Here is a 24,754-nt window from a genome sequence, read left to right as displayed (position 1 = left end):
CCAAAATCATTTTTCCTCAATTTTCTGCTCAAATAATCAATGCAAATCTGATACAATAACAACCCAGCGTTTATTTTCAATAGAATTAAAAAGTTCTTTATAAATTCAACATTTAAAAGTAACAAAAATTCTTAAAAACATGCATTAAACTCGGAAAATCGAGTCTGTAAAAATTCTCAAGAAAAACTTAAATAACAATTTTCCATCAAACAAAATAAAATTTCCCAAAAACTCATTCCAGTCTTTCGCAGCAAACGAAAACTTTTCCTCACGAAAATAAAATGGCTGGAAAATTTAATCAACTAAAACTTTGTCATTCACCTTTACGAACAAAAAATTTGAATTGAGAATTTTCCTCTCAGATTTTTTTTTCCTTTCAACTTACAAAAAGAAAATTTAAGTACAGTAAGGAATGTCACATGGCATTCATGAATCCAATTTTAATTATTTATGAATATCGATCAATTTTCATACTTTATTAAAAATTCATATTCAAATCATATGATCGAATGTCAGAAAGAAAAAGTTTAAGGAAAAACTTTCGTGATTTCTAAAGAGAAAAGAAAAATTAACAAAAGGAAAAGAAAAATTTTCCTTATAAATCTAAAGTAGCCAATCGTTGATTTTTATTCTCTTTATCGATCCACGCTGTCGCCATTTTTCTCCCTTCAATTCATACAAGCATACTCATTTTTCATTTCTCCCAAATACTATGTACATAAAGTATGTGTAAGAAAGGAGAGAGAAAGAGAAAAATGACGATGAGGAAAAGCATACAGAGAATTTTCCGACCCCGAAAAAAAAAGACATAAGCAAAACAGAAGTGAATGATAGAAAAATTTTCATATCGTCATTTTTATGAAGTATCATGGCTTGGAAGTAAGAATGGAAATAGTACATAATGGAAAGGAGGAAGTTCATAATGTAAACATTCAAAATCCCCTTTCTTTTCCCCCTTTTACATCGATGAGTACGGAAAAGTTCGAGACAATTATTGTGAAAAAAAAAAATTGAAGTTCGAAGTCCTTTGAGGCTGAATTTTGAGAAGTTTGTCAATTTGTTATTGACTGAATTTTCAATTTTCTGGAGGTCTGTCTTGTTCGGAAGGGAGTTGAAGGATAATTTGAGTTTAAGAATCGATTGATGGATGGAAGTCAGTAAGTGAACTTCAGAATGCACCAGCCTAAACTGGCAACAAGCATGCTCTCGAGCGCTTGCTCTACATGGTCGCAAGCGCTATTCTCTTGCTCTAATCTTGAAAACAAGCTAGCTGCCTGCTCTAGCAGACAAAAACATGAAAAATTTCAAATTTAAAATCTGCAATATTTTGCCATAAACTCCAAAATATCTAACATAATCTAAAAATATCCCTCAAACCTCCAAATCAACCCTTTTCCGAAAATCAATAATATTGAAAGCTTTTCAATCTACAGGATGAATATTTAACACTATCTAATAGTTTCCCATCTAATCCTCTTAACTAGAGCCATCATCAGCTCAACGTTTGCATCAATAAGAGCACTCAGTTGATTCACATTTTCAATTTTAATCCTTTAGTCAAATCCATCGATTTAAAAAAAATATAAAAAATTTGAAATAAATCCATTCAAAAATCTTTTCAAGTGTTTACATTTGACTCAATTGTCAATGAGAATATTTAAAGCCTTTCAGTTCATTCATTCCTTTCTTCATTGTAATATCTATGTTTAATTGAAAATTTCATGTTCTTTTTTTTTCAAATAATTCTGTAACGTGAGAAGTTTTTTAGTTTCAAGCATATGTCGCACTTCAACTTTTTTTCTACTCTGTCGTTTTTTTTTATTTCAATAAAAAGTTGCTGGTCAATCGAAATTTTTTTATAGAACAAAATATAAGCAAGTAGTTTGAAAACGATAGCCAAAGCATGTGATGCGATTCACATTACACACCAGTTATGGATTTCAATAAAGAATTTAAAATGACACGTGCTTTTTTCCTCCTATCAGACCGTTCTCATTAAATTTTTAAGTTTTTAATGACACAGCTCTTAAGTTATGGAGTATATTCAATGATATGAAATGAAATTACCATTTTTACATAATCCTTCTCAATAATATACACAACAGTATACATTATCATCATGCCATGTAGGATGTGTACCGTACACAATGTATTGTATAAAAAAAAGAAGGAAAAAAAAATTAAATGTCTCATGGGAACTAAAAACTTCAGGAAATATGTAGAATAAAGGGAAAAATAAAATTTTATGTCCGATTGACAACTTAACTATAAAATCATGAAATATTCTTTAGTTTTTAATATAGGTACTGTAATATTTCTCTTTTTTGATAGACAGTTTTCAATGAAATAGGGTATATTACTAATTCAGTTTTGTAACTTGCTGATTAACTTGATCTAAAGTCAAATGAAGTTATTTTTGAAGCTAGTTCTTCAGTTTTAGATTGAATTCCTCTATTTTGAATAGATTTTGAGCATTTGATAGAAGAAAACTCATTGAAGATAAGCGAAACACTTGGAATTAGCGAAAAAGTGGCTGTGGCGTAGTATTCTCAGTGTCGAATAACCGAGGTTTGATCTTAGTAAATTTAAATCTAATCCTAACACCCTAGGTTCGAATCCAGGGGATGATAAGTTGGATTTGGTGGTTGCATTATCTATCAATTTTTTTTGGCCATGCTAGACTAGGTTTTATGTTTTGCGACACACAAATTGTGACTAGATTCGTTGCATAGGTATACTCTAGATCATGTAATAGTCAACCTGTATAGTTCAGACCTCGAATACAATACTAACCCTATTGAACAACTTTAACACTATTTGTATGAAATTCAAATCGATTTCCCCAAAAATTTGAAGAAATTTAAGGATCGAATCCTTCAATCCAAAAATCCAAATCTACATCGACCCTCTGTTCATTCCCTAATTTTAATTCTCAATTATCACCAGAAAATTCCATCAAATTCTCACTATAATTAATCATTCTGATTGCCTCTACAATAAATTATTATTAAAACTCCCAAATTAACACAATAATTTGATCCGTCAAGAAAACAAATTGCTTTCACTTTACGAGAACAAACAAGAGCGGAGAAAAGAAAGGAAAAGATGGAAGGCAAGTTATGCACTCAGATTTATAGCCAACATAAACTTCATTAACTGTGTGTATAATATAGTCGAATCAGAATAAGAGCAAAACTTTTTTTTTTTTGAAAGATAAAAAGAGAATCCCGTACTTTCCATTCAGCAAACAAAAGAAAATGGGAAAGAAAAATTTTCACTTTGTGAGTTTTTCTAAGAATAAACATTAAGGAGGAAAATAAGTATAAATGGAAATGAAATTAATGCAATAAATTTGAATGAATTGTGAATTGTCGAAAATTAAATAAAAGTAGATGAGGAAAAAAGAAGTTCGCTTTTTGGGGAATGAAGGAAAATGGAAAAAGTTAAGAAGCTTAACGATGGAAAGTCTTTAAAAATTATTACATTTATTGTGTATAAATTGAAAATAAAAAAAAAACTTAAGTAGCTTGTGAATCTCCTTAATGCATTTTTAAATGCCTTTTAATGCAATTTACTTGGCCACTTTATAACTTTTAACAATAAGTAAGACTGAAGGTAAGTGAGTAAGTGAGTAGTGAGGAAAGAAATATTCAGATGTAGCATCTGAAGCTTAATGATTGAATTTACAATCGAGTTGCTAAGAATGTTAAGATTTGTGTTGGAATAGTGTAGATTCTGAAGTATTTAGAGGAATTTGGTTAAATTTGCCAAGTAGCAAGACAAGAAATCTGATCTTCAATATTGACAAAGACTTGTGTTCGATTCCTAATACCGTTATCACATCGCGGTTTCATATCAGGGAGGGGTGACAGTTTGTTAGCAACTAACCTTAACAGCTTGCTTTCAAGAACAAAATAAGCTGAAAGAATCCACAACCCTAAAGCCATCCAACTATAAACTAAATAACACCACTCAGCCAACAACCCATTAAGCTCAAAAACATTCATGCTTCCATTTTATCCATTCAAAAAGAAGCAAAAAATGCATTTTCCGACTGACATCATGCGACATTGACTTTAAAGGTTGTAACAATTTTGCACCTGCTATCCGAAAAAGAAAAATTTTATGTTCTACTACCTGACTCAATAATATCGTCTTGTAACATTAAAGTATGGCTGTTTTTTTCCACCATATATACAATACATTTACTCCCAATGGAGCTTTAAAAAATGATAAGACACACACGAAAGCAAAACATGAAAAAAAAAATCGATAAGGAAGAAGGAAGAATGAATAAATTTTCTTAATATGATACAGTCAGATAAATTGTATATATTTGAAGGCGTATAGCTTCTATGCTGTATAAATAATTTATTATGGCTCAAAATTTCTCTACTTTTTGTGTCTTAAAGATTTTTCTTTCCTTTCTTGTTTAATGTTTGAAGATAATTTTGAAATTAAAAGTTACGCGATGAATTTCATTGGAATGAGAAGTTTTTCTGAGATTAATTAGGGAGAATAGTAAATAGAAATATTGTAATTATGATGAAAGGATTGAAAATAGAATGAGTATGGAGGAGATGTGAAAGTTTTATCAAAATGGAGTTTGTTTGAGTGAATTTGATAGTAAGAACTAAGACACAACTATGTAACACGGATTTATTAATGATAATTAAGATGTTTATTGTTTGAAGTTACAAAACAGACTAATTATTTACATGAAGGGGACTAACAACTATAAAAGGGGAATTCAACTAATTGTAGTTGTTAATAAAATTTGAATATTAAACGACAGTTGACAATTTCTTAACAGATTTAGACTAAAAAAGAATGATTTAGATTGGTTAAGAACAGGAAATTCAATTTGTTAAGTTTGAGAACAATAACTTGTTACTGACTGAAGAAAACGCTTAATTAAGAAATCATTTCCAATTGAAGAATTCAAAGCAAAAGTTAAAGACTTTCTAAATCTTTAAACAAGCTTCAAAATCACTAATTATTCATTAAACCTTACTAATATATCAGTTTCAAGACCAATTACCTTATTCTGATTAAAAAATCATTAAATAAACCAAGTTTATAATTACAAAATTAAGAAATTAACTTAAGATCATGCAATTATAATAGAATTTAAATATTCAAAAGATTTTTCAAATTGGAAAGTGACAATTAAAATTAAAGACGACTAAATATTAAATATTCTATTCACAAATTCTTCAATGAATTGGTTTTTATCAATGAAAATTGATATTGCATCTTTAATTATGAGAATTTACAAACTTGAAAATTTGAACATTTAATTACTATTAATTTGAGGGTTAAGTCACTTAATGCCCATGCTTTTCAAAGTCTTAATTGCCTCTTAATGATTTTAAATATTGTATTAGGATTAATCAGTCGATAAATCAAAGGATTTTCAAGGTTCCACCTATTTCTTTGCATTTTAAAGTTTTAGAATCATAAATAACTAAATGTACATGCTCAATATCGTATTAAGTATATTTCTAAACATAACATGCACAAGTAATCGTCACTAAAATGTCCACAAGATAAAAAGATTCAAAAATCATATCAAACTTACCGACGGATTTGTCATGCATCTTCGCATTTGATCGGGACCTCGATAAGTTGGACTATACCGACCAGGAAAACATCCCGGCGCAGCCATCTTCATTTTATCCGATGGATACATTGACATTGCTGACATGCATCCACCAGAGAAGTCCTCTTCTAGTTTAAGCGCTTTGGTCGCGCTTTCAAATGGAGTTGGCGAATAAATTTTGCTGAATTTTTTATCAAACACTTAGAAATGAAATGAGGAGAAAATTAAGAGTTTTTTTTGGTTCTTGCGAAAAACAAAGTTTTCCTTTATGTGCTTGACTTTTTTTTTTATCTACACTTCTTTCTAAATGTCCTTTACTGTTGATAATTTCATTCCACAACAAAAATAACGAAACTTTCTTCTTCTTTTTTTATTCACATCAGCATCATGTCTAACACGTACACACAATCTTCACAATCTTCAGTTTTTCTCTAATTTCTTTAAGTCGTAAGGATATAAAATAAATTTTTAGGAAAATTTTGTAGGAAAATTCAGGAAAAAAAATTATTTATTGCAAAAATGTAGAAAGCTTTTTTCTCCCCCGACGGATGAACTAAATGCCTTGAAATTGAATTAAAAAATTGTTTATTTCTCACTCGAATGTTGCAGCTACTATTGCAACCGACCGAGAATTTCAGGTATCGATTTGACCCAAATCAATTTTTATTATGCCGCTGCTAAATTGTGTGTTAAACAAAAAAATTGATTTTCACATAAAATATATGATTGCAAATATTGGAGTGCTTTTGCCACATAAAAGCTCATAAAAAAATGTTTTTTGCATCGAGCCTCGTTTTTGCCACAGAAATTTAATAAACGAGAGGACGAAAAAAAAATTACAATTCGAATTTTTTTTTATTGGAAAGCCGCAAATTTATGCAGCTTATGTGCATGGTTTTGAATCGAGTTGTGTTCAGTACATTGTCTGAAGTGTGTTGATGCATTTTATGATTCTCTAGCTGATATGACAATAAACAAATCTAATGAAATGACATTGAATGTACAATTTTTTTTGTATCTACATGCATGTGGACGGGTTGAAAATTGATTTTTATGTTTAAAATCGATTTATGAGAATTTATGGATTGATAGAAATATTGAATTGAATATCCTTGATCTAATTTTGATATTGAGATGTGTATGTCGTTAAACACATTGAACTTAAAATGGTTTTTTTGGCCTTAACAAGATTGTTTTTGATGGGAAATGAGATATTAGTCTTTATGGTGAATCTAAACAGTTGTGTAGATAGAGTATTGTGATTAAGGTAACGTTACTAGGCTCCATAATTAAAAGAGCTATTAAATAAGCTTGTAGTAAAGCTACGAACTATAAATTTGGTAAATCATTCTTATTCCAAGAATTGAATATCCTTAATACACAAATTAATAAGAATCTAAAGCAGAAAGTTCAAATCTAAACTAGTAACATGTCTACAACATTCCTGACAACAGTCTACAAGAGCGATTCTAATTAAAGATCCTTAAATTCAGAAGTCCATAGCTTGTTACTAACTCAAAAACAAGTAATTATAATGAACAAAACTTTCAAAAAAAGTAATTAGAAAAATATGTGTGACAATTTAGTTAGAAATTTTGTGATTGATGATTAATCAAATGTCAAGTTACAAAAATATTTTGATCTTGTTTTAGACATGGACATAATCGAAATTATTTTAAGGCATAATGAATCAACATTTTTTTTTGAGACATTTAGTTTTTAATGATAATTAATTAGAATAAATATAGTAGAATTTTATAGGAATGAGGTTATTTGATGACTATTCTGGATTTTAAGTTGTTTTTAAGGACTTATTATGACATTTTGTGTGGTTAACATGTTAACAAAAAGGATTACAATCCTAACATGGCACGAATCGAATTTTTGAATTTCACCATAATAACTAGAATCGTTTCCATGTAAAACAATTCTTGCTGATTTTTTTTCTGATTTAAGTTTAAGATAAGTTTGATATTAAAGAAAACAAATCGCAAAAAATGCTCTAATTTGGCAAAGATCTTGTCAAGTAAACTAATATTTGATTTTGTCACAATTTTAACAAAAAGATTTAAGTCTTAAGAATCTTTAAATCGATCAAATGAATCAAAAACTTTAGAAATTGAATGAATCAAGTAAAACTTCCAAAACTCTAATTTAACTTCTAATTTAATTCAAAAATTAAGCATATGAATTAGATTTTAAGTAGATGGCAGAAGATCAAGAAGATTTAATAAGCCTAATTAATAACTTAATGAAAGCAAATAGTTTATCCTACACTTAAAAACTTTTTACAAACTTTGAAAGGAAAGTCCTAATTTTAATGAAGTAAAATTTCATCGAAATTTGAAAAATTCTCAATTTGGAGTTTGAAATTTCTACAGTAATTAAGAAATTACAATGAAAGAATCTAATTTAATCACAAAAATTTATCACTGCTACAATTCTTAAATTCAAAAACTATCAAGATCACATTATAACCTTCTAAACTCAATCTCAGATTTTCACTCAATTATGAAACTAAATTTTGAACAAAATATTCAATTTTCCAACATAAATTCCTCAAGAAATAACCCAAAACAAACTCATTTCTTCTTCATATCCCCATCTTAAAGCTGAATCTGATTCACTTGAATTCAAAATGCAAGCAAAATTGACTCTTAATTGACCTATTAATCGCTCATGTTTTTAAAAATTAATCAATCGTAATATGATCACACATCATTTTGAGCGGAAAATTTTCATAAATAATGAGCTTCATGGTGTCATACACATCATCTGTTTAAGTTATGAATTTATAATGAACTTTTGCATGTACACACTCGATTCTTTTTTTGTATTTTTTGTATATTTTTCGGCATTTTTTTGGTCGGTGAAAAAAGGTTTTCTGACATTGAATAAATTTTTCTGAATGATCCTTAAAATTTGGGACTTAAGGATTTGCCTATCAAACCTTATAATTGCACAGATTATTAAATTATCAAGTTTTTATCAAAATTTCCACAATTTTTTGTATTTTTTTGAATTTTTCACTAAAGTTTTTCTTTTGATTTTCTTTATTTTAATTCTTTTTCGTCAACAATCGGCATTAAAAACTTAATTTTTTTATCTCAAGTATGAAAATTCTCTTTTATATTTTTCACATCAACAGTTGAAGCCGTCTTGCTGGCATGTCCGTTTTAGTTCAAACAATTGTGAAAACTAAACTGAATGTTTTATGTTTTATTATCACCCACTTTTTCAGAATGAAAACAAAAAAGAAGGATTTCATACACACTAAGAGACGGTATTGTACATGTACATACAATAACAACCATAAATACATTTTCCACACACATACAATCACACGACACACACGTTGAATGTGATCAGAGGATGTAGAGCATGCGGTACAAGTTAGCAAAAGTGCGCACCAACGGAAATTTTTTTTTTTATTTTTTTTCATTTTCCATACTTTTCACTATCAAACAGTAAGAATGATTTTTAGTCGTACTTCTATGATGATGTCGAAATGAAATGAAAGAGAAAAGATACACAAAGCATGAAATGAGTCAAAAAAAAGTCAGGGATTTGTGAATGTTTATGGAAAATCAGTTTGAAATAAGTTTATGGAAATCAGACCTTGTAGGTTTTGTATGGAGTTGAACTAACTAGTCACGATTAACCATATTCTCGATTAAAAATCTTCAAAGTCAGATTATCTTTTCTCTAAATTTATTTAATTTAAATTTTGATTTTTGAAATGTTTAATATTCGAAGACAATAAGGATTGTAAAGGATTCAAATCTGAATAATCAATTTAAGGATAATTAATGTCAAATACCTTCCGATAGTTAAGATTAATTCTTAAAATTTGAAATTCACTTGAAAATTTCAAACAAAACACAAAAAAAAAAATCAAAGATTACTTTGACTAAAAAATTTGTAATTCATTTAACCAAAAATCCAAAGTTTACTCCAATGAAATCCAAAATTCCTTTAGATTCAACTCTTAAAATGCCCAAAAATTCCACCCCAAAAGTCACCATTGATCTTATCATCCTTTACGCAGCCCTGATAATCAAAATAGAATTAGAGAACAATAATAGAAAAACAATTCCAGTAAGAAAGAATGTTCAGGAAAAAAGAACTTTTTTTTCATTCCTCTCTCATTGCGAGTAGTAAGCATAGCATAGCAAGGTATTGAAATATGAGCAAAAAAAAAGTTTTTTTTTTCTAGCGCATCAACACAAACGGGCGAGAAGGACGTAACCGCATGACAATACAATTCCTTTTATATTCACATCTACTTCAAAAAGCGTTAGAGAAAAACTAGAAAATGGAAAATTGGAGGCGGTGCTCTAAGCAATAAGCACGAAACACACACATCCACAGAATGTATTCGTCAATGGAATGTCAATCTACTGCGCATGATCATTATCAATGGAATTGGAATTGTTTTGGAAATAGTTTTATTGACGCTTATAAGAATTCATTCAGATTGGTTAGATATGAATAATTAAGGGTACATATCCTTCACTTACACACTGATGCATCGCTCTTGTCAAAAAATTTCCTTTTTTTTCATCATTTCTGTGTGAAATACAAACAGAGATTTTTTTTGTGTGTCGTATATTCTGTTCTGTTCTCACAATACACAACATATACAATACAAATGCTATAGGATGATTATGAATGAGTAGACGGTGAGAAGTTGATTAAGATGATAGCACCAATTTAATACCTTTTTCTTGTTTTTCTTTCCTTTCATTCTTTTGTTGAAAGGATGCTTGAAAGTCTAATATCGTCATCATCATCACCTCTTTCATTAATTATCAATTTTTTATTGTCTTTCCCTCCCCATTCAGTTCCACCTTCTTTTTTCCATACTGTCTCTCTATATTATTGTTTATGTTTGATTGTTACTTTGATGTCGCATTCATGATGGAATGGGTTGGGTTGGGTAATAAGTATGAAAAACTTTCGAGCAGCATAAAATCCTTTAAATCAATCCATAAAAGAATTTCTCATGGAATTAAAAATCCACTTGAAATCAATGTTGAACTCTTCATTGACGATGACAACTGAAAGGGGTGACAACAGCACACTTGATGAACATTCAACAAACTCCCATGAATGTATGAATGTAGGTGAAATTTCCAGGAATGTTTAGTAACAGGCTACAAACTTTCCGGTAACTAAGTTAGAGATTATAAATAATAAAGTCCGATTAAATTATGCGACTCTTGAATATTTCATTAGACATTGATATTTTTCCCTACCTTAGAGCTTGATATAAGGAAAGTTTTTGTGAAAATGATTTCTTGTTGCTGCTTTTTGGGTGTTTGTCGTGAAGGTCATCGTTAATTTACACTTTGGGGTGTCTGGAGATTGTGAGATTTGAGATAAATGATTACCAATCTGTTGCTAAGGTTAAGGGATGTTTAGATCTACAAGACTAAGCTGTTTCTCTGACTATATTCCATGCTAGACCAGTGTGATGCAAATTCTATACTAGCATTGTGGACAACCGTGTTGCACTCGAGGAACTTTGAGGGACAATCGAAGATAATCCAGATTTGAGCTAGATTTCCGTTTTTCCTGAATATTCTGAGATCCAAAAAGCTACCCAGTCGATGCGTTATGACTTCGAGTACCTAGAAAGAACACATTATCCACATGTGGATGATTATGGTTGTTTTGAGCAACAACAAATTTCATTCATGCCGTAATTAATAAATTTTTAACTCAGGTTCCCAAATATCTTATTAAAAATAATTACTATTAGTAAATACCACATTTTTTATGAAATGTCATTTCTAATTTAAAGTTCTTTAAATGTCATTCACCTTTAAAAACCTTCAATTCCAATTTAAATCGCTGTATCCAATTGTACTCTTCAAGATATAGCTCAATTTGAAATTAATACAATATTCTAAATAGACCCAAACTTATTATGACTTCCAAATGACTAATAAATGGAGCTCTGTAGTGTTGATTCCAAAAAGCGCTCAATCCATTGGATCTTAAGACTCTCAATACTTCCCAAATCATTTGCAACCTTCAAGCTTAATTAATACAGATTCCACCAGGTTTCTGGCATTTGAATTAAATTAAGAAACTTTTTTTCATGTCAATCTTAGCAACCAACCCACATTCTCGATACTTTTTTGTTATGAGTTGGTAAGTATATCATCAAAGTTTCCAATCCTTCACGTATGTTCAACTATTAATTAATCCATTCATCTAATATTCATTTGTTTCACCCGCAAAATTTGATTGACTCGCTATTTTCTCCTATTTGCCAATCTTCATTGCTTTATGCTTCATTTCCATCGCCAAAGACACATGACACATTTTCCAAAAAAACTTACAAATGGAGAGAAATACCGAAATAAAAAATTTTTATTCTCTTCCTCCTCGTTTTCTTTCACATGAAATGATATGAGTGACACAATATGTATAGTTGGCGTATTGCATATCACTTGAACAATTATACTTATACTCCAACAGAGATAATTGAATAAAAGTGTCAAAGCACTTGACATTCATGTTTTTGGATTTTTTTTTATATCTTCATTCATTCTCTATCTAATGACATATTCTCGCTTCTTCATAGTTGTGTTATAGAATGTAGAAAATGCAGTATGAGGTGAATTGGAGAAAAAAAATAAAACATTTTAAAGCTTAGTCTGATGGGATTTGGAATGGAATATAGTTTAGTCCATGTAAATTTGGGGTAACCGATTGAGATTTAGCTGCTGCAGTTGATTTTATTGACATAATTGAGACTTTTAGAGGATTTTTAGTTTCTAACGAATTTTTAAAATTTAAATTTCAGAACCTTTTAACAGTGAGTTTTATGAAACATTTGAAAGGTTTTCAGAAGTTAAAATTGAAATAATTTTCATTTTTGTGAGAGTTTTTACTATTTTATTGAAAAACTGTGCATTTTATCAATTCTACTAGAAATTATTAAGGTATTACGGATTGTATTGATCAAAAATCAATGAACAACATGGAATAAAATAGAAAAAGCAGCAAAATTTCAAGAATTTTTCAAATTGTGTACAAATTTCAAAAAAAATTTACCAAAGATCCAGAAAAACACCAAATCCAGAACATCCACTGATAAATCATAAAATAACGAGCATATGTGAACTGCAAAAAATCTCAAAACATTCTCTCAATCAATTTAATTTACCAGATAATTTCCATTTAAACTCTAAACAAATATTTAAGTACCGACAATATTTTCAACTCTAATGCAACTTTAAATGAACATTACAGCAACAATGGTGCAGTGTAAAAAGTGAGCAAAAATATAAAATTATGAGGGAAGAAGAACAAGATTTAATTTTCGGACACATGTTATGATTTTTCACGTCAATAAAACATGACATGATTAGGGAATTGTTATATATTTTTTTATACTCCTGCCTGCCTACTTTTGGGATAAAATGTTCTTAAATTATCATTAACAAAGTTTCGGATTGCGAGGTATGTATAAGGAAGAAGAAGAATAAATTAGTCAGAAAGGGTTTTCATTACAATATTACAGAGTTAATATTCACTTTAATTATGATGGAGTATTCGAGGAACCCTCCCCCTTCTACTGACAATGTGATATACTTAATATCCTTTTCTATTGTTCAATATACATGTATATACATATATATGCACAATTTGGACAAGGAAAGGAAAGTGAAGCAATTTTCTTTTCCACTTCAATTATACACATGTGGCCGATTCTTCGCGGTTCACCCCGTTCATTTGAATGACAGTCTATAGACACACAATAAAGAGAAAAGGCAATAATTGGTATTTAAACACGCTTCTATGATGACTAAAAATGAAATACAATAAAAAACTAGCAGATAGGAGGAAAGAAATGGATTGGCACGCAATATATCGAGTGGACATGAGGTAAGGAAAGAAAAAAAATAGAATATTGAGGACTTTGGACAGGAAATGAAAAAAAAAAAGAAATCAAAACCCGAAAAATAAATTACATCAGGTGTTCAAATGTACATGCAGCAGTACAAATTATATCAATTTGAAAAATGAGATTGCATGAGTGGACAAAATGGAAATGAAAATTGATGCAAAAGGATATCAACCTTACTCTCGTCCATAAGTCATCAATATATCGGATATATCCGATCAATTGATCATAATCTATAAGTATTAGGATGTTTATATCTTGTAATATTAAGTAAAGCACTCAGCATTAAGCAGGTAAAGTGAATTATCGATGAAAATGAAATGTAAAGGGAGAGATGAGTGAATTTATCTTATGAAATCAAATCAAAATCCCATTAAATATGATCTCAATCGTTCTTAACCCTCTTATAAATGCTGAGTAGCTTTTGCTTTTTTGTTTCAATGTGTTTCCGTAACTTCCGTGGGTGTGCTTGGTTGTTTCTTTAGATTTAATTTTTTCTGTATTACTGGCTAGCTTTTAGAGAGTTCCAAAAGGTTTAAATTAATATGTAACGGAAGTTCAAGTTTTGAAATATGTGTAGTTCAAAATTTGAATTTGTGGAATTTTGGCGGGAAAGTATTCGTAAAAAATAAGCAAATTTTCTCAAAATAATTTATTTAAGTTTCCGAACTCAATCACTTAGCAGCTAAAGTAAAATTAAGGCAAAGCAATGCATAGTATTGCATGCAAGCATGGAAGTTTACAACACAGGCAAGTTCAACAAGCATTTCCTTAATTTTCATAAATCCCTTTCTCATATTAGCCATAAATAAAAATCAGAAAAGAGAGAGAAAGAACGAATATAAAGAAGCGACGAGATGAAAACAAACTAAAAGAGCAAGCAAATCTATGTATTCAACAGCAACAACAACAGAGCAGTAGATTAAAGGCAGAAAATATGATTCTATGATCCATATAAATGTATAATAAAAGGAGGGGTTAAAAATTCACTTTAATGTATCGAGATTTGTGATGCCAGATACTCGATGATAAGCATATAAAAAATAAAAAAGGCACATCTGTCACCACTAATCTTTCCATTGCCCTTTTCACAAGTCGATTTACGGCTTTACCCCCGCTATATGTTACTGCGTATATAAAAATTGCTACCATATCATCAACTCGAAATCCCATCTGAATCACATTACTACTCAAAATCAAACATATTTTATATCTGTTTCCATTGTTGTGATTCGTAAATTTGTTATTTTTTTTATCATATGAATAATTACGATTTATTGTTCCGTAACTTTCTTCAATCTCACTCCCCTCAATTCTATATATGATATACATCTATAAAGTAAACATATTTTGATGTGCATTTTGTGTTATGATACACTTTGCTCTTTATTAGACAGATAATGATCTGATGCTATTGAAAATACTAATTTTTTGATAATTAGATGAATGCAAAGTGTTGAATGTGTTCACAATTGTTCAGACTGTGATCTTTATGAGGGATTCTGTTATCATGCTGTAGCAAGTTTGGCAATCTTTTGGATCGGTTTCAAAATATACTCTTGCTTCTGTTCTGGCTTAGAGTTTTACTTTTTGGTACAGCCTTGGATCCATGTTAAGACATCTCGGGACTCAGCATGATACTGGAATGACAGGTGTCTCAGATGCCACTTCGTTGATCTGACACAAGACCGAAACAAGTGACATAAAGTAATCCGAAGGATCCAGGCAGATTTCGAACTCTGCATGGCAGCCTAATGGAGTAAACCTCAAAGATAGTTAAAGAGTAGCTCATAAGAGTTAGGAATCTTCCTTGCATCTATTGATTCCTCTTTAAGAATGACATTCAAGAATACTAAATCAATTTTTGAAAATTTGATGCAGTTTGGCTCAATTATAGCCAAATTTGAAGAATACTTCAGCGACTTTCCATCTCATCTGCACTCTTCTTTGTCAATATACTAGTTCTGCCACTAGTTTAACGTATGGACAGTCTCAAATAGCCACAATCTACTTCTAAATATTCATTAGCCATTAAATTTCAAAATTGATCTTCAAATTGTTAGAAAACTCCGACATCTAGTCAAAATACCATCAAACATCATCTAACAAAAGGTCCCAAAAGCACTAAAGAATGTAGCACATGAAGACCATAAATTCATGTCATTTAATCGTGAGAATTATGTGATATAAATACGATAATATTTATCTTTATCCAATATTCAATAGAGAAGACATATATGCCAAATGATGTCACCAATACTTTGGTCATGAACATTTTTGTTACTTCGCATTTTAAAATATTTTTTGTCTTCTTCCTTCTTGTTCCTTTATCATCTCTCAATTGCATATAAAAAAGAAAATGTTATATGAAAATTGAGTATAAGCAATAATTTTAAATTACGATTCAATCAACACCTTACCCCAGTTACATTTTCAACTTTTATATCGATGTAAAGGAACAGAAAGAAGTTGAAGACGTAGCATAGTCTCATTTTATTGCAAACGGCTGCGGTAAAAATTTATGGTGTTTGATTTGGCAATAAATTTGATGATTATAATTTAATCAAGTACATGAATTTCTTTTTAAGACAATTTTTTTCATGATTGGTATATGCACGGTAGGGTGGAAAATGTTGTACTTTGCTGATCTCGTTTGTACTCATACCCCACGCCAATCTGAATATTCTGAAATAAAAAAAAGGAAGAAGAAGCAATTGAAGAAAATAATTTGAGGAAAATTGCATGCGAGAATTTTTTTTTTTCTTCTTCTTTTTCCACCTCCAATGAAATTAAATTTCATTCTTTAGCTCAGTTTTGGATGTGGATGTGATGATTGTCTATACTATGTCCATGTGGCTGTCAATTTATAAATAGAAGGATTTCAAAGTGGTCATTAATTGATCTGGAATTCGATTAAACTTCATTTAGTTTCTAACAAACTCGATCGAAGCAAACATTGAAATACCGAACAGCACAACATGTTTGGTAGGGCACCGCTATGTCGCCTTATTTACAAAATAATTCGAATTTGTCATGACTGCACCTGCACCCTAACGACTGATTTCTTTGCATTGTGTCGCTCAGGAATGCTGTCCTTACGGGGATCGAGCAATAAATTGAATACCAAATCAGTTCAATTGTCAAACGTGCGTCGTTTAATTCTAATTATCATATCCTCTTGTCTTGGCTAACGATCAGAGTGCATTAACGAAATAAATATAATGATTGGTTAGTAAAATACTAGGGTTCGTCCAAAAATGCAGGCCTGAAGCCTTGGATGAACTATAAGATACAGCCCAAAACTGAAGGTCTGCGCATCTAAAATGCAGCCTTGCGATTCTTTGTCGAATCCTATAAAAAACCCATCATGCATTATGCGCATCTCACAACTCACCCCAATCCCCTTTTTACTGCTGCCTTCGTTTTTTATTTCAATTGTAAGTAGTCAGGCTGTTCTTATTTATGATTTAATTTTTTTTTTTTTGTTCTTTTTCCATTTGCAATGCACAAAAAAAAGAATTGAGAAAAAAATTATTTTTTAATTCGCTGTTGATTTGTCTTTTGAGGATTATTCCCACAGATTTTTATTCTGAAAATTAAAAAATAAGAAATGAAGAAGGGACGTTAATGTTTTCATGATGTTCCTTTATGAGACAGTAAATTAACTGGTAGTTCAAGAAAGGTTATTGAAATAATTTGTTGGAATGAAGGAGGAAGATGAATTGAATTTATGATGCAAAGCTAGTGTCCGAAGAGAGGAATGGGAATGGATGGTATGCAAACACTTTTACTGAATAGATTCTTAGTTTAAATCCAAAATGACAAAGACTCTAGAGCGGGACAATGCGGCAAATTGCAATTTGCAGGACAAATTAATGAGTTATCAGACCAGCTTCGCATCTTACAGTAAATACGACGATCTAGCGAACATGATGTGCTGTTTGGGACTCTTTGCAAGTTCTTGGTCCTGTTAAGTCAATATATGGATGAACATTAGAATTTATATACAATATGCTCTCATAGAAAGTAGCTGCCGTTAGAGAAAGTATTGCATTAGGTATCGGTAATTGGCAGACGGAAACCAGCTATAGAAGACGTCTAAAGGAGGTCATGGATCTCAATTGAACTTTACGGCCAGCCGAGTAAGTATATTATGTTCACTGTTATATTGTCTAACATCCAGTTAATGCAAAACATTCACTGAAAACCACAATAATTCTAAATTCTCATTAACTAATTCCAAATCAATAGTTTGTGCATCTCAAAATCACTAACTAACTATCCATCACATAACCTCATGTTAGACAGAAATAAATAAAGTTTACAAAATTGTGAAACAGCAATTCCGAACAAACATTGACCCTTTTGGAGATAAACAGACAGTACAAACAGTTCCTCAGCATCTATCGATATTTATTTAAATCTTATAAACATGCAAAGTTATTCTCTTTGTGCCACTCAATCGACTATTGATCAATGAACCGTTAATTTGAACATTAATACAACAAAATCTATTATTCTTTTGTCCATAAACTAGCAAATGCTCATTTTTTATGTCCATGTCCTCAACATGACAGACATTAAAAAAGAAAATAATCTGTAAAATCATTAGCATGTTCCCTTCTAATTGTTAATACAACCAAACCAGTATATATGAGCATGAAGTATGTTGATGTGATTATACTTATTTCAAGGGGTGACATAAGAACCCCTCATGATTGCTTGATCTGTCTCTCTCTATGATACGTGTATCATCCTTGTCACATCAAATTTATTTTAAAATCCTACTTGAAGTTTAATGGATTTTAATTCGTTTTTTATTCGTTCGATGATGGTAAAGTGCAATGATTTTAATCGCTGTGAAATGTTACATACAATGGAATGAATGGGGGTTGATTATAAATGATGTTCATTAAATATTGGGATTTTTGAATGACTTTTAGTGTTCTTATTGCTTTATGAAATGTGTAGATTGCTTCGCATCATATGGCATTGTCTGTGCTCACTTGGGTCTGGACGGAACAGCTCATCGAGTTCGCTAGGGCACCACATTTACGACAAGACACGAAGTTGACCTATCGGCACCGTATTGACCCATTTTCACGACGAAGAATTTGGATTACCGCATTGGGCCGCTTGGGTAGGTAGCCTAAGTACTTCTTTAACTTGTAGGCTTAAAGACGCGATATTCACCAGTTATCGAGCTTATGTGCCACTTCAGGATATGCGTCACAATGACATCAGGAGTTATTTTGATGCTTTGCGGTCAATATAGCGACGTACTGTTGCTCAAATGAGTATGTAGTGTCGCTCTGGATTGGAGTTTTATTTTCTTTTGAGATTGCACTAGCATCCAGGTTGCCGAGTCTTATAATGGAATGGCTCTATTCACTTGATTAACTCTTATTCATCAAAAGTAATTCTGAGACTGGAAGTCAAAAAGGTCAAAGAATTACTTAAATACAGGGCTCCAAGTCAACTCAAAATTAATATGGAGTCGAGTAGATTTGAGTTGTACTATGGACATCACTAATGAACGACCCCATATGCATATGTCTCTTCATTCTGTATTTTTTTGACAGCAACACTTTCACTTCAATTGGAACTTTTTTTTCACTTAACATTTGAGATCAGAAAAAATGGTAAAGAAGAGAGAGACGAAAAATGCTAATGAGGTAAGTGTTCGCGCACGATATTGCATTCGTGTAAATGGTTAGTGCGAGCAAGTGAATGGAACATAAAAGATTATCAAAAATAAGTATTGTACACACGTGAAGGAATTCTTTTATCTTTTATTCATTTTTATTACAAAATGCTCTCCGTCAAATTGCAATATTTGTCGAGATATGAAACAATAAAAAGTTATATAAGTGCAGAGTCGTTGTGATAAATAGACGAAGAATAGCATCAATCATGGTGAAAAGGAGAAACTCAAGGATTCACTAATGGAAAAATTTTCTTTTTCTTTGCCTTTTGTTTTCTTATTCTGATTTTGCTTTGGGGGTGTGCTGCTTTGGAGTTAGTTTTGTTGCTAATTTGATGTTTGCGTTTGTGTGCTTTGACTTTATTCCTTTTGATTGTTGCTTTTACTGTGCTTTGAATACTGTGATCTGCTGTTTGTCAAATCTAAAACGTTCGATCTGGAACTATTGTTATTAAGTATTAAGGTTATGCTAGTTAGGCATAATTAAAGTTTCTTCAGTAAGTCTATAGAAGCGATGCATACTCGGATTATCCAAGATTGAGAGGTTACAACAATAGAAACTAACTCATAGATTACCAGATGCATTCCACAATCTTAAAAAAATGAATTCCAAGTCGCGAAACTATTGGATTAAGTATGAATATCTAGTCTTAAATGTCCAAAAGACTCTTTTTTAGTTGGAGCTGTATGGAATCTTGATCTGAACAAGTCCTGTCCAACACCACAAGTTAGATTTCGTCCTCAATCCCAAGTAAAGCATCAGCATCCAACCCCTTGATTATTTACTTCTTTTTATCTTTTTTGTTCCTTTTCTTACTTTGAACCTTTACAATACTTTTTCCATTCCTTATAAATTTTCATTTTTTTATTCTTTAACCCCCAAAGTCACGTTTTCTTTTATATTCAGCTAAAAGGATTTATTCCTAACAACAACAGATGAAGTAAAAAATCAAGAAAAAAAAATTTATACGAATAAAATGAGTTAAGAATTGAAGCTGTTTATGGAGACTTAGACGCATGGTATTAAGCTGTAGTCACCATAAAATGTTGATCTAAGTGACATGACTGTTTCTGTTGTGTGTCATCAACATTGTGTCACTCTGTCGCTGTGTTAACGACAAAATGACACAACGACTTGGATGTTCTTAACGACTTTTTTGTTGCCATTTTAGTGCAAAATAAGGAGATTTACGTTACTCGGGACAAACGGATTCAAATCTTTGTACACAATGTCTTCTAACAACCTCACATGGATCACATGGATTTTTACCTAAAACCATCCATAGACAAAGCGTCAACAACTATCATCCCCATAAAAGGCAGAAAATAGCACATAAAAGAAATGTAAATTTTCAACCATTCTTGTACTGAAATTGAAATACTGTTATTGTCGTTGTCTTGCCAAAGTAAGCATACATGCAGGCCAATAAAATTCAAGAAGATACAATCCTTATGCTTCTCTGTTGGCAACAAAATGATAAGAGCTCTAACAATAAAAATAAAAAAGCAGACTCGAGAGAAATAATTTCCAAAAAAATGGTGGAACGACAAGAAACAATAAAATTGAATTTAAGATTTGCTTTTTTTTCGGGCTGCTATAGAGTGAGCATTTCTCTTTTTTTTGCGATCATGCTTAAAAGACAATATTGAATTAAATATTAATTTTTATTATAAATTGTAGCTCCTATACCTGAAAAAGTGAGATCTTCAATTCTAACAATACAATTTCCTCGTTTTCTTTATTTTCCTTTTTTTGCAAAACAGCGAATGATAAGCATAAGAATGGAGGAGAAAAAAACCATTAAGAAGCAATTTGGAAATAAAATAAAAAAGCGCTATAAAATAAATAACGTGTAAATGCAAGCTGAAAATATATGTTCGCATATATGAGACAATGGATATAAAACAATTCCATTTTCCTTTTAACTGTAAAAGAATATGATTATTCTGAATATGCTCAGGAATAAGAAAATACCTTTTTTTTATAGAAAAAAATTTATTTCATTTCATTCAAAATAAAATTCATTATTTTATAGGAAGAAGGTTTACAAGCTAATCATATTATTAATAAAGTTCCTGCAAATGGTCATCTTGATTTTCAGCAGTCTGATTATCTGTAAATAAAGAAAATGTCTATTAGTCAAACTGACTTAAGAATTGTTTGTTAAGCTTGGTGTTCTGAGAAATAAGTCAGACAGCCAAGAGTGATAAAATCATGGATATTTCATACAAATATTTTTGCGAAACCATGGTCTAAAATCATCATTAATGATTAGTTTTCTGCATAGAATTCCCTGAATCTATTAAACAATTGAACTAGGTTTTTAAAACTGATATGAATTTCAACTCAGTTCAGTTTAATTTCATTTCATTTAAGTTCATTCAAATTTTAAAAAACCTTTATGATTTGTCAAATTCTATGCAGAAAATGTAATTAAATTTTAATACCATAAATAATACTTACTCATTATCATTCGATGTCGATTTTCAACAGAATAATTACCTATGAAAAGAAAAATGTTCAATTAGTATATGATGATAAAAAAATACTTAATTAATATATTAAATCAAGATTTGTCAGACAGCCAAGAGTGATAAAATCATGAAAAATTTTTTTCATTCAATTATTTTTGCGAAACCATGGTCTTAAAATCATCATCAATAACATAAGTTTTATGAATCTAAATTTCAAATTCGTTCAATAATCTACTTCATTTCAATTCAATCCAGTTCATTCAAATTTTAAAAAGCCGTTAAGTTTTAAATTTTTGAAAACCGTTGTGATTTGTGAAATTCTACCCAGTAAATGTAATTAAGTTTTAAAATGCTAAATAATACTTACTCATTATCATTCGATGTTGATCCTCAACTGAACAATTACCTGTGAAACGAAAAAATGCTCAATTAGTTATGTTTTAAAATATCCTTAATTAATGTATCAAATAAAGATTTGTCAGACAGCCAAGAGTGATAAAATCATGAAAATTTTTTTCATCCAATTATTTTTGCGAAACCATGGTCTTAAAATCATCATCAAAAGTTCAATTTTTATCTATCTAGTACTTTAAATTTCGTTCATTAATCTAATTCATTTTAATTCGTTCTAATTTTTGAAAACCGGTAAAATGTTCAAAATTGAAAACACCGTTAAATACTTTAGTAAATAATTGGATACTTACTCATCATCAGTCGATTCCTTTGCCTTTTTCTTCTTCTTCTTTTTCTTTTCTGATTGTGGCTCGTCGACTGTTGTGTCAATTAAAGATTCATCGACTGTCATTGACTCTTCTGCATTTCCCTTATTCTTCTTCTTTTTCTTTTTTGGCACTTCCTCTACTACTGCTTCCTCTTCCTTAACTTCAACTTGAGATGTTTCAGCATCATCTGATTTATTCTTGTTCTTCTTCTTCTTTTTCTTTGCAGGTTCTGTTGATGTTTCGCCTTCTTCCACTTCCTCTGATTTAATTTCTTCGATTAATGGCTTATCGGACTCTAACTTTCGTTTCTTGCTCATAACAATTGGTATTTGATTATCTTCTTCAACTGGATATAATTTAATTTCACTTTTTGCTTGATACTTTTCAAACTTTGCTTTTACTTTTCCACTTCCAGTTAATTTTCTCATATTTCCTTCTTCGAGAATTCTAAGACGAGTTTCAAGTCGTGCACGATGTTCTGTGCCTAAATCAAATGTTGAGTCTTCACCAAATGCATCAACGCGAGTTGCCAATGACGCTTTTGCGGCAAGTGATCTGGAGATCTTTCCTTTATTTTTTGTACTTGCTTGACCAACTAATGCTGAATGGTAGATAAGACCGTACTTTGGTGTATCTTTCTTGGTTTTCAATGCTCTGAATAAAGCTTTTTCAGCACCCAAAATTTGGACTGTTGAAGCTGGATGTTTAGCCAAATTTACCAATGAACCAGCATGAGCAATAAGACGTGCACCAACTGTATCTCCAACCAAAATTGTCAAATTTGGAGCAATTGCCATCATTCTTGTCCTTAAGTATTCGTATAAATGTGTACGATATTCATGAATTGCCAAAATCTCGTCACACAATTGACGAATGTTAAGGATATCTTCCTCGGAAATTTCAGTACCTTTATAATAAATAAATGAGTTAGTTGAAACTCAATAAAAGGTTGAATTGTCAATTATTTACCCATAGAAACTTCTGCAGCTTCCTTGACCTTTTCTTCAATATCTGTCGGCAAAATGTCAGATAAATCAATTTCGTGGAAGTTCTCTCTCATTCCAACAAGTTTGATTGTCTTAATAAATGCAACATTATCGGTAAGAATCTTTCCCAATTCTGGAAAATGCCATCCGTACCTAAGCAATGATAAATAATTTGAAAATACTTTAAAAATGTGTATTTACTCTGAATCAAAAAACGAGGTAGACTTGCTCATCAGATCAACATTAAAGATTCACTTAGTATTCAAAATGAACCTATAAAATGTTCTCGATCATCACTTGAAAATGATTAAAGGCATATTAAACTTACCATTCTCTAGCTCTCATCATGTAATTATTTAATTCCTTATCTAAATCATCCAACAAGCATTGAGCTTGAACAATCATTGTATCGATCTTATCAGGACTGAATTTGAGCTTATAACGACTCAAACTATGTGCTAAACCAAGTGTCATAGCTGTCAATTCCTTCTTTGGCAAGCCAGCCAACAAACTTTCTGATTGTGAACGAATACATCTCATCAATTCTTGTACTCCTGTATTTGAGACACATTGTAATGATAATTTTTCTTTAATAGCACTTCCAAGTTTGGCATCAGCAACCAACAGTTGGTTCTGGACATCATCGTCTGTCAATTTTTTTAATGTCTTCTTTAAAGTTTTTGACAATTTTCCTTCGACAGCTGCTGTAGCTGCACTTAAGGCTTCTGTTGTGTCCTTGAATTTCTCAAAATGCTTCAATTTCAAACTGGATGTGATAAAATAAACAAAAATAAATAAAAATAAAAACGTGTTCTGAACACATTGAAAATATTTAAATTGTCAATCAAGTCAAAATCGAAATTGGAAGCTATGGTATCTCAATTCCGAGTAAAGCGTATTGATTATACTGTTTTCTACGACCTCACTAAAATTCCTTAACTATTTATTAAGTTAATGAATGGAACTTAGTCGATTTAAATAAAATAAATTTTGTCATCATAGTAAACTTACATTTTATTGGCTCTTTCTGGTGAGTCAAATTCAAGATAGAGATTATCAACTTCCTTTATCTTCTTTTCATCCAGAAGCTGTGAAGAAAAGCATTAAAATTATTAAATTTTATATTTTTAGGTTAAAGTGTACGGCGTTGCTTGAAATTTTTGAAAAAGTTGTATTTACCTTGAAAATCGCATATCCTGCGGGTGTTTCGTATAGAACAAACATCTTATAACAATTCTAAACTCAATCCACCTTTCAACAACTTATAATTCACGATATAATTAATAAACTTTAATAAACGAAGTGTTTTGTTTTTCACGTGCGTAGGGTATAAATGTGTTAGTG

General features: G+C 30.7%; 2 protein-coding genes across 10 annotated transcripts in view; both read right to left on the bottom strand.

The window, feature by feature from the left end:
- The window catches only part of acj6 (abnormal chemosensory protein 6), a 30,087-nt gene extending 21,318 nt beyond the window's left edge, over positions 1-8,769 (bottom strand). For all 9 annotated transcript variants that reach the window (XM_070634493.1, XM_070634495.1, XM_070634492.1 and 6 more), the window contains exons 1-2: positions 8,553-8,769; positions 5,582-6,040 (exon numbers count right to left, since the gene is read on the bottom strand). In XM_070634493.1, coding sequence (XP_070490594.1) covers positions 5,582-5,707 — 126 coding nt within the window. In that variant the 5' untranslated portion in view covers positions 5,708-6,040; positions 8,553-8,769. The remainder of the gene's footprint in view (positions 1-5,581; positions 6,041-8,552) is intronic.
- Positions 8,770-21,203: 12,434 nt separating this feature from the next.
- Positions 21,204-24,732, bottom strand: nop5 (nop5 ribonucleoprotein). The gene is made up of 8 exons (XM_070634373.1): positions 24,590-24,732; positions 24,422-24,498; positions 23,739-24,176; positions 23,394-23,563; positions 22,407-23,331; positions 22,070-22,108; positions 21,692-21,730; positions 21,204-21,341 (listed from the first exon to the last, which is right to left on the bottom strand). The coding sequence occupies exons 1-6, from the start codon at positions 24,632-24,634 to the stop codon at positions 22,105-22,107; spliced, it is 1,659 nt and encodes a 552-aa protein (XP_070490474.1). The 5' UTR covers positions 24,635-24,732; the 3' UTR covers positions 21,204-21,341; positions 21,692-21,730; positions 22,070-22,104.
- Positions 24,733-24,754: the final 22 nt, after the last annotated feature.

This window comes from Chironomus tepperi, unplaced genomic scaffold, assembly GCF_022539635.2.
Source record: "Chironomus tepperi strain 1889 unplaced genomic scaffold, CSIRO-AGI_Ctep_v1 contig_85, whole genome shotgun sequence".
NCBI lineage: Eukaryota > Metazoa > Arthropoda > Insecta > Diptera > Chironomidae > Chironomus > Chironomus tepperi.
This window is presented reverse-complemented; position numbering and strand designations above follow the sequence as displayed.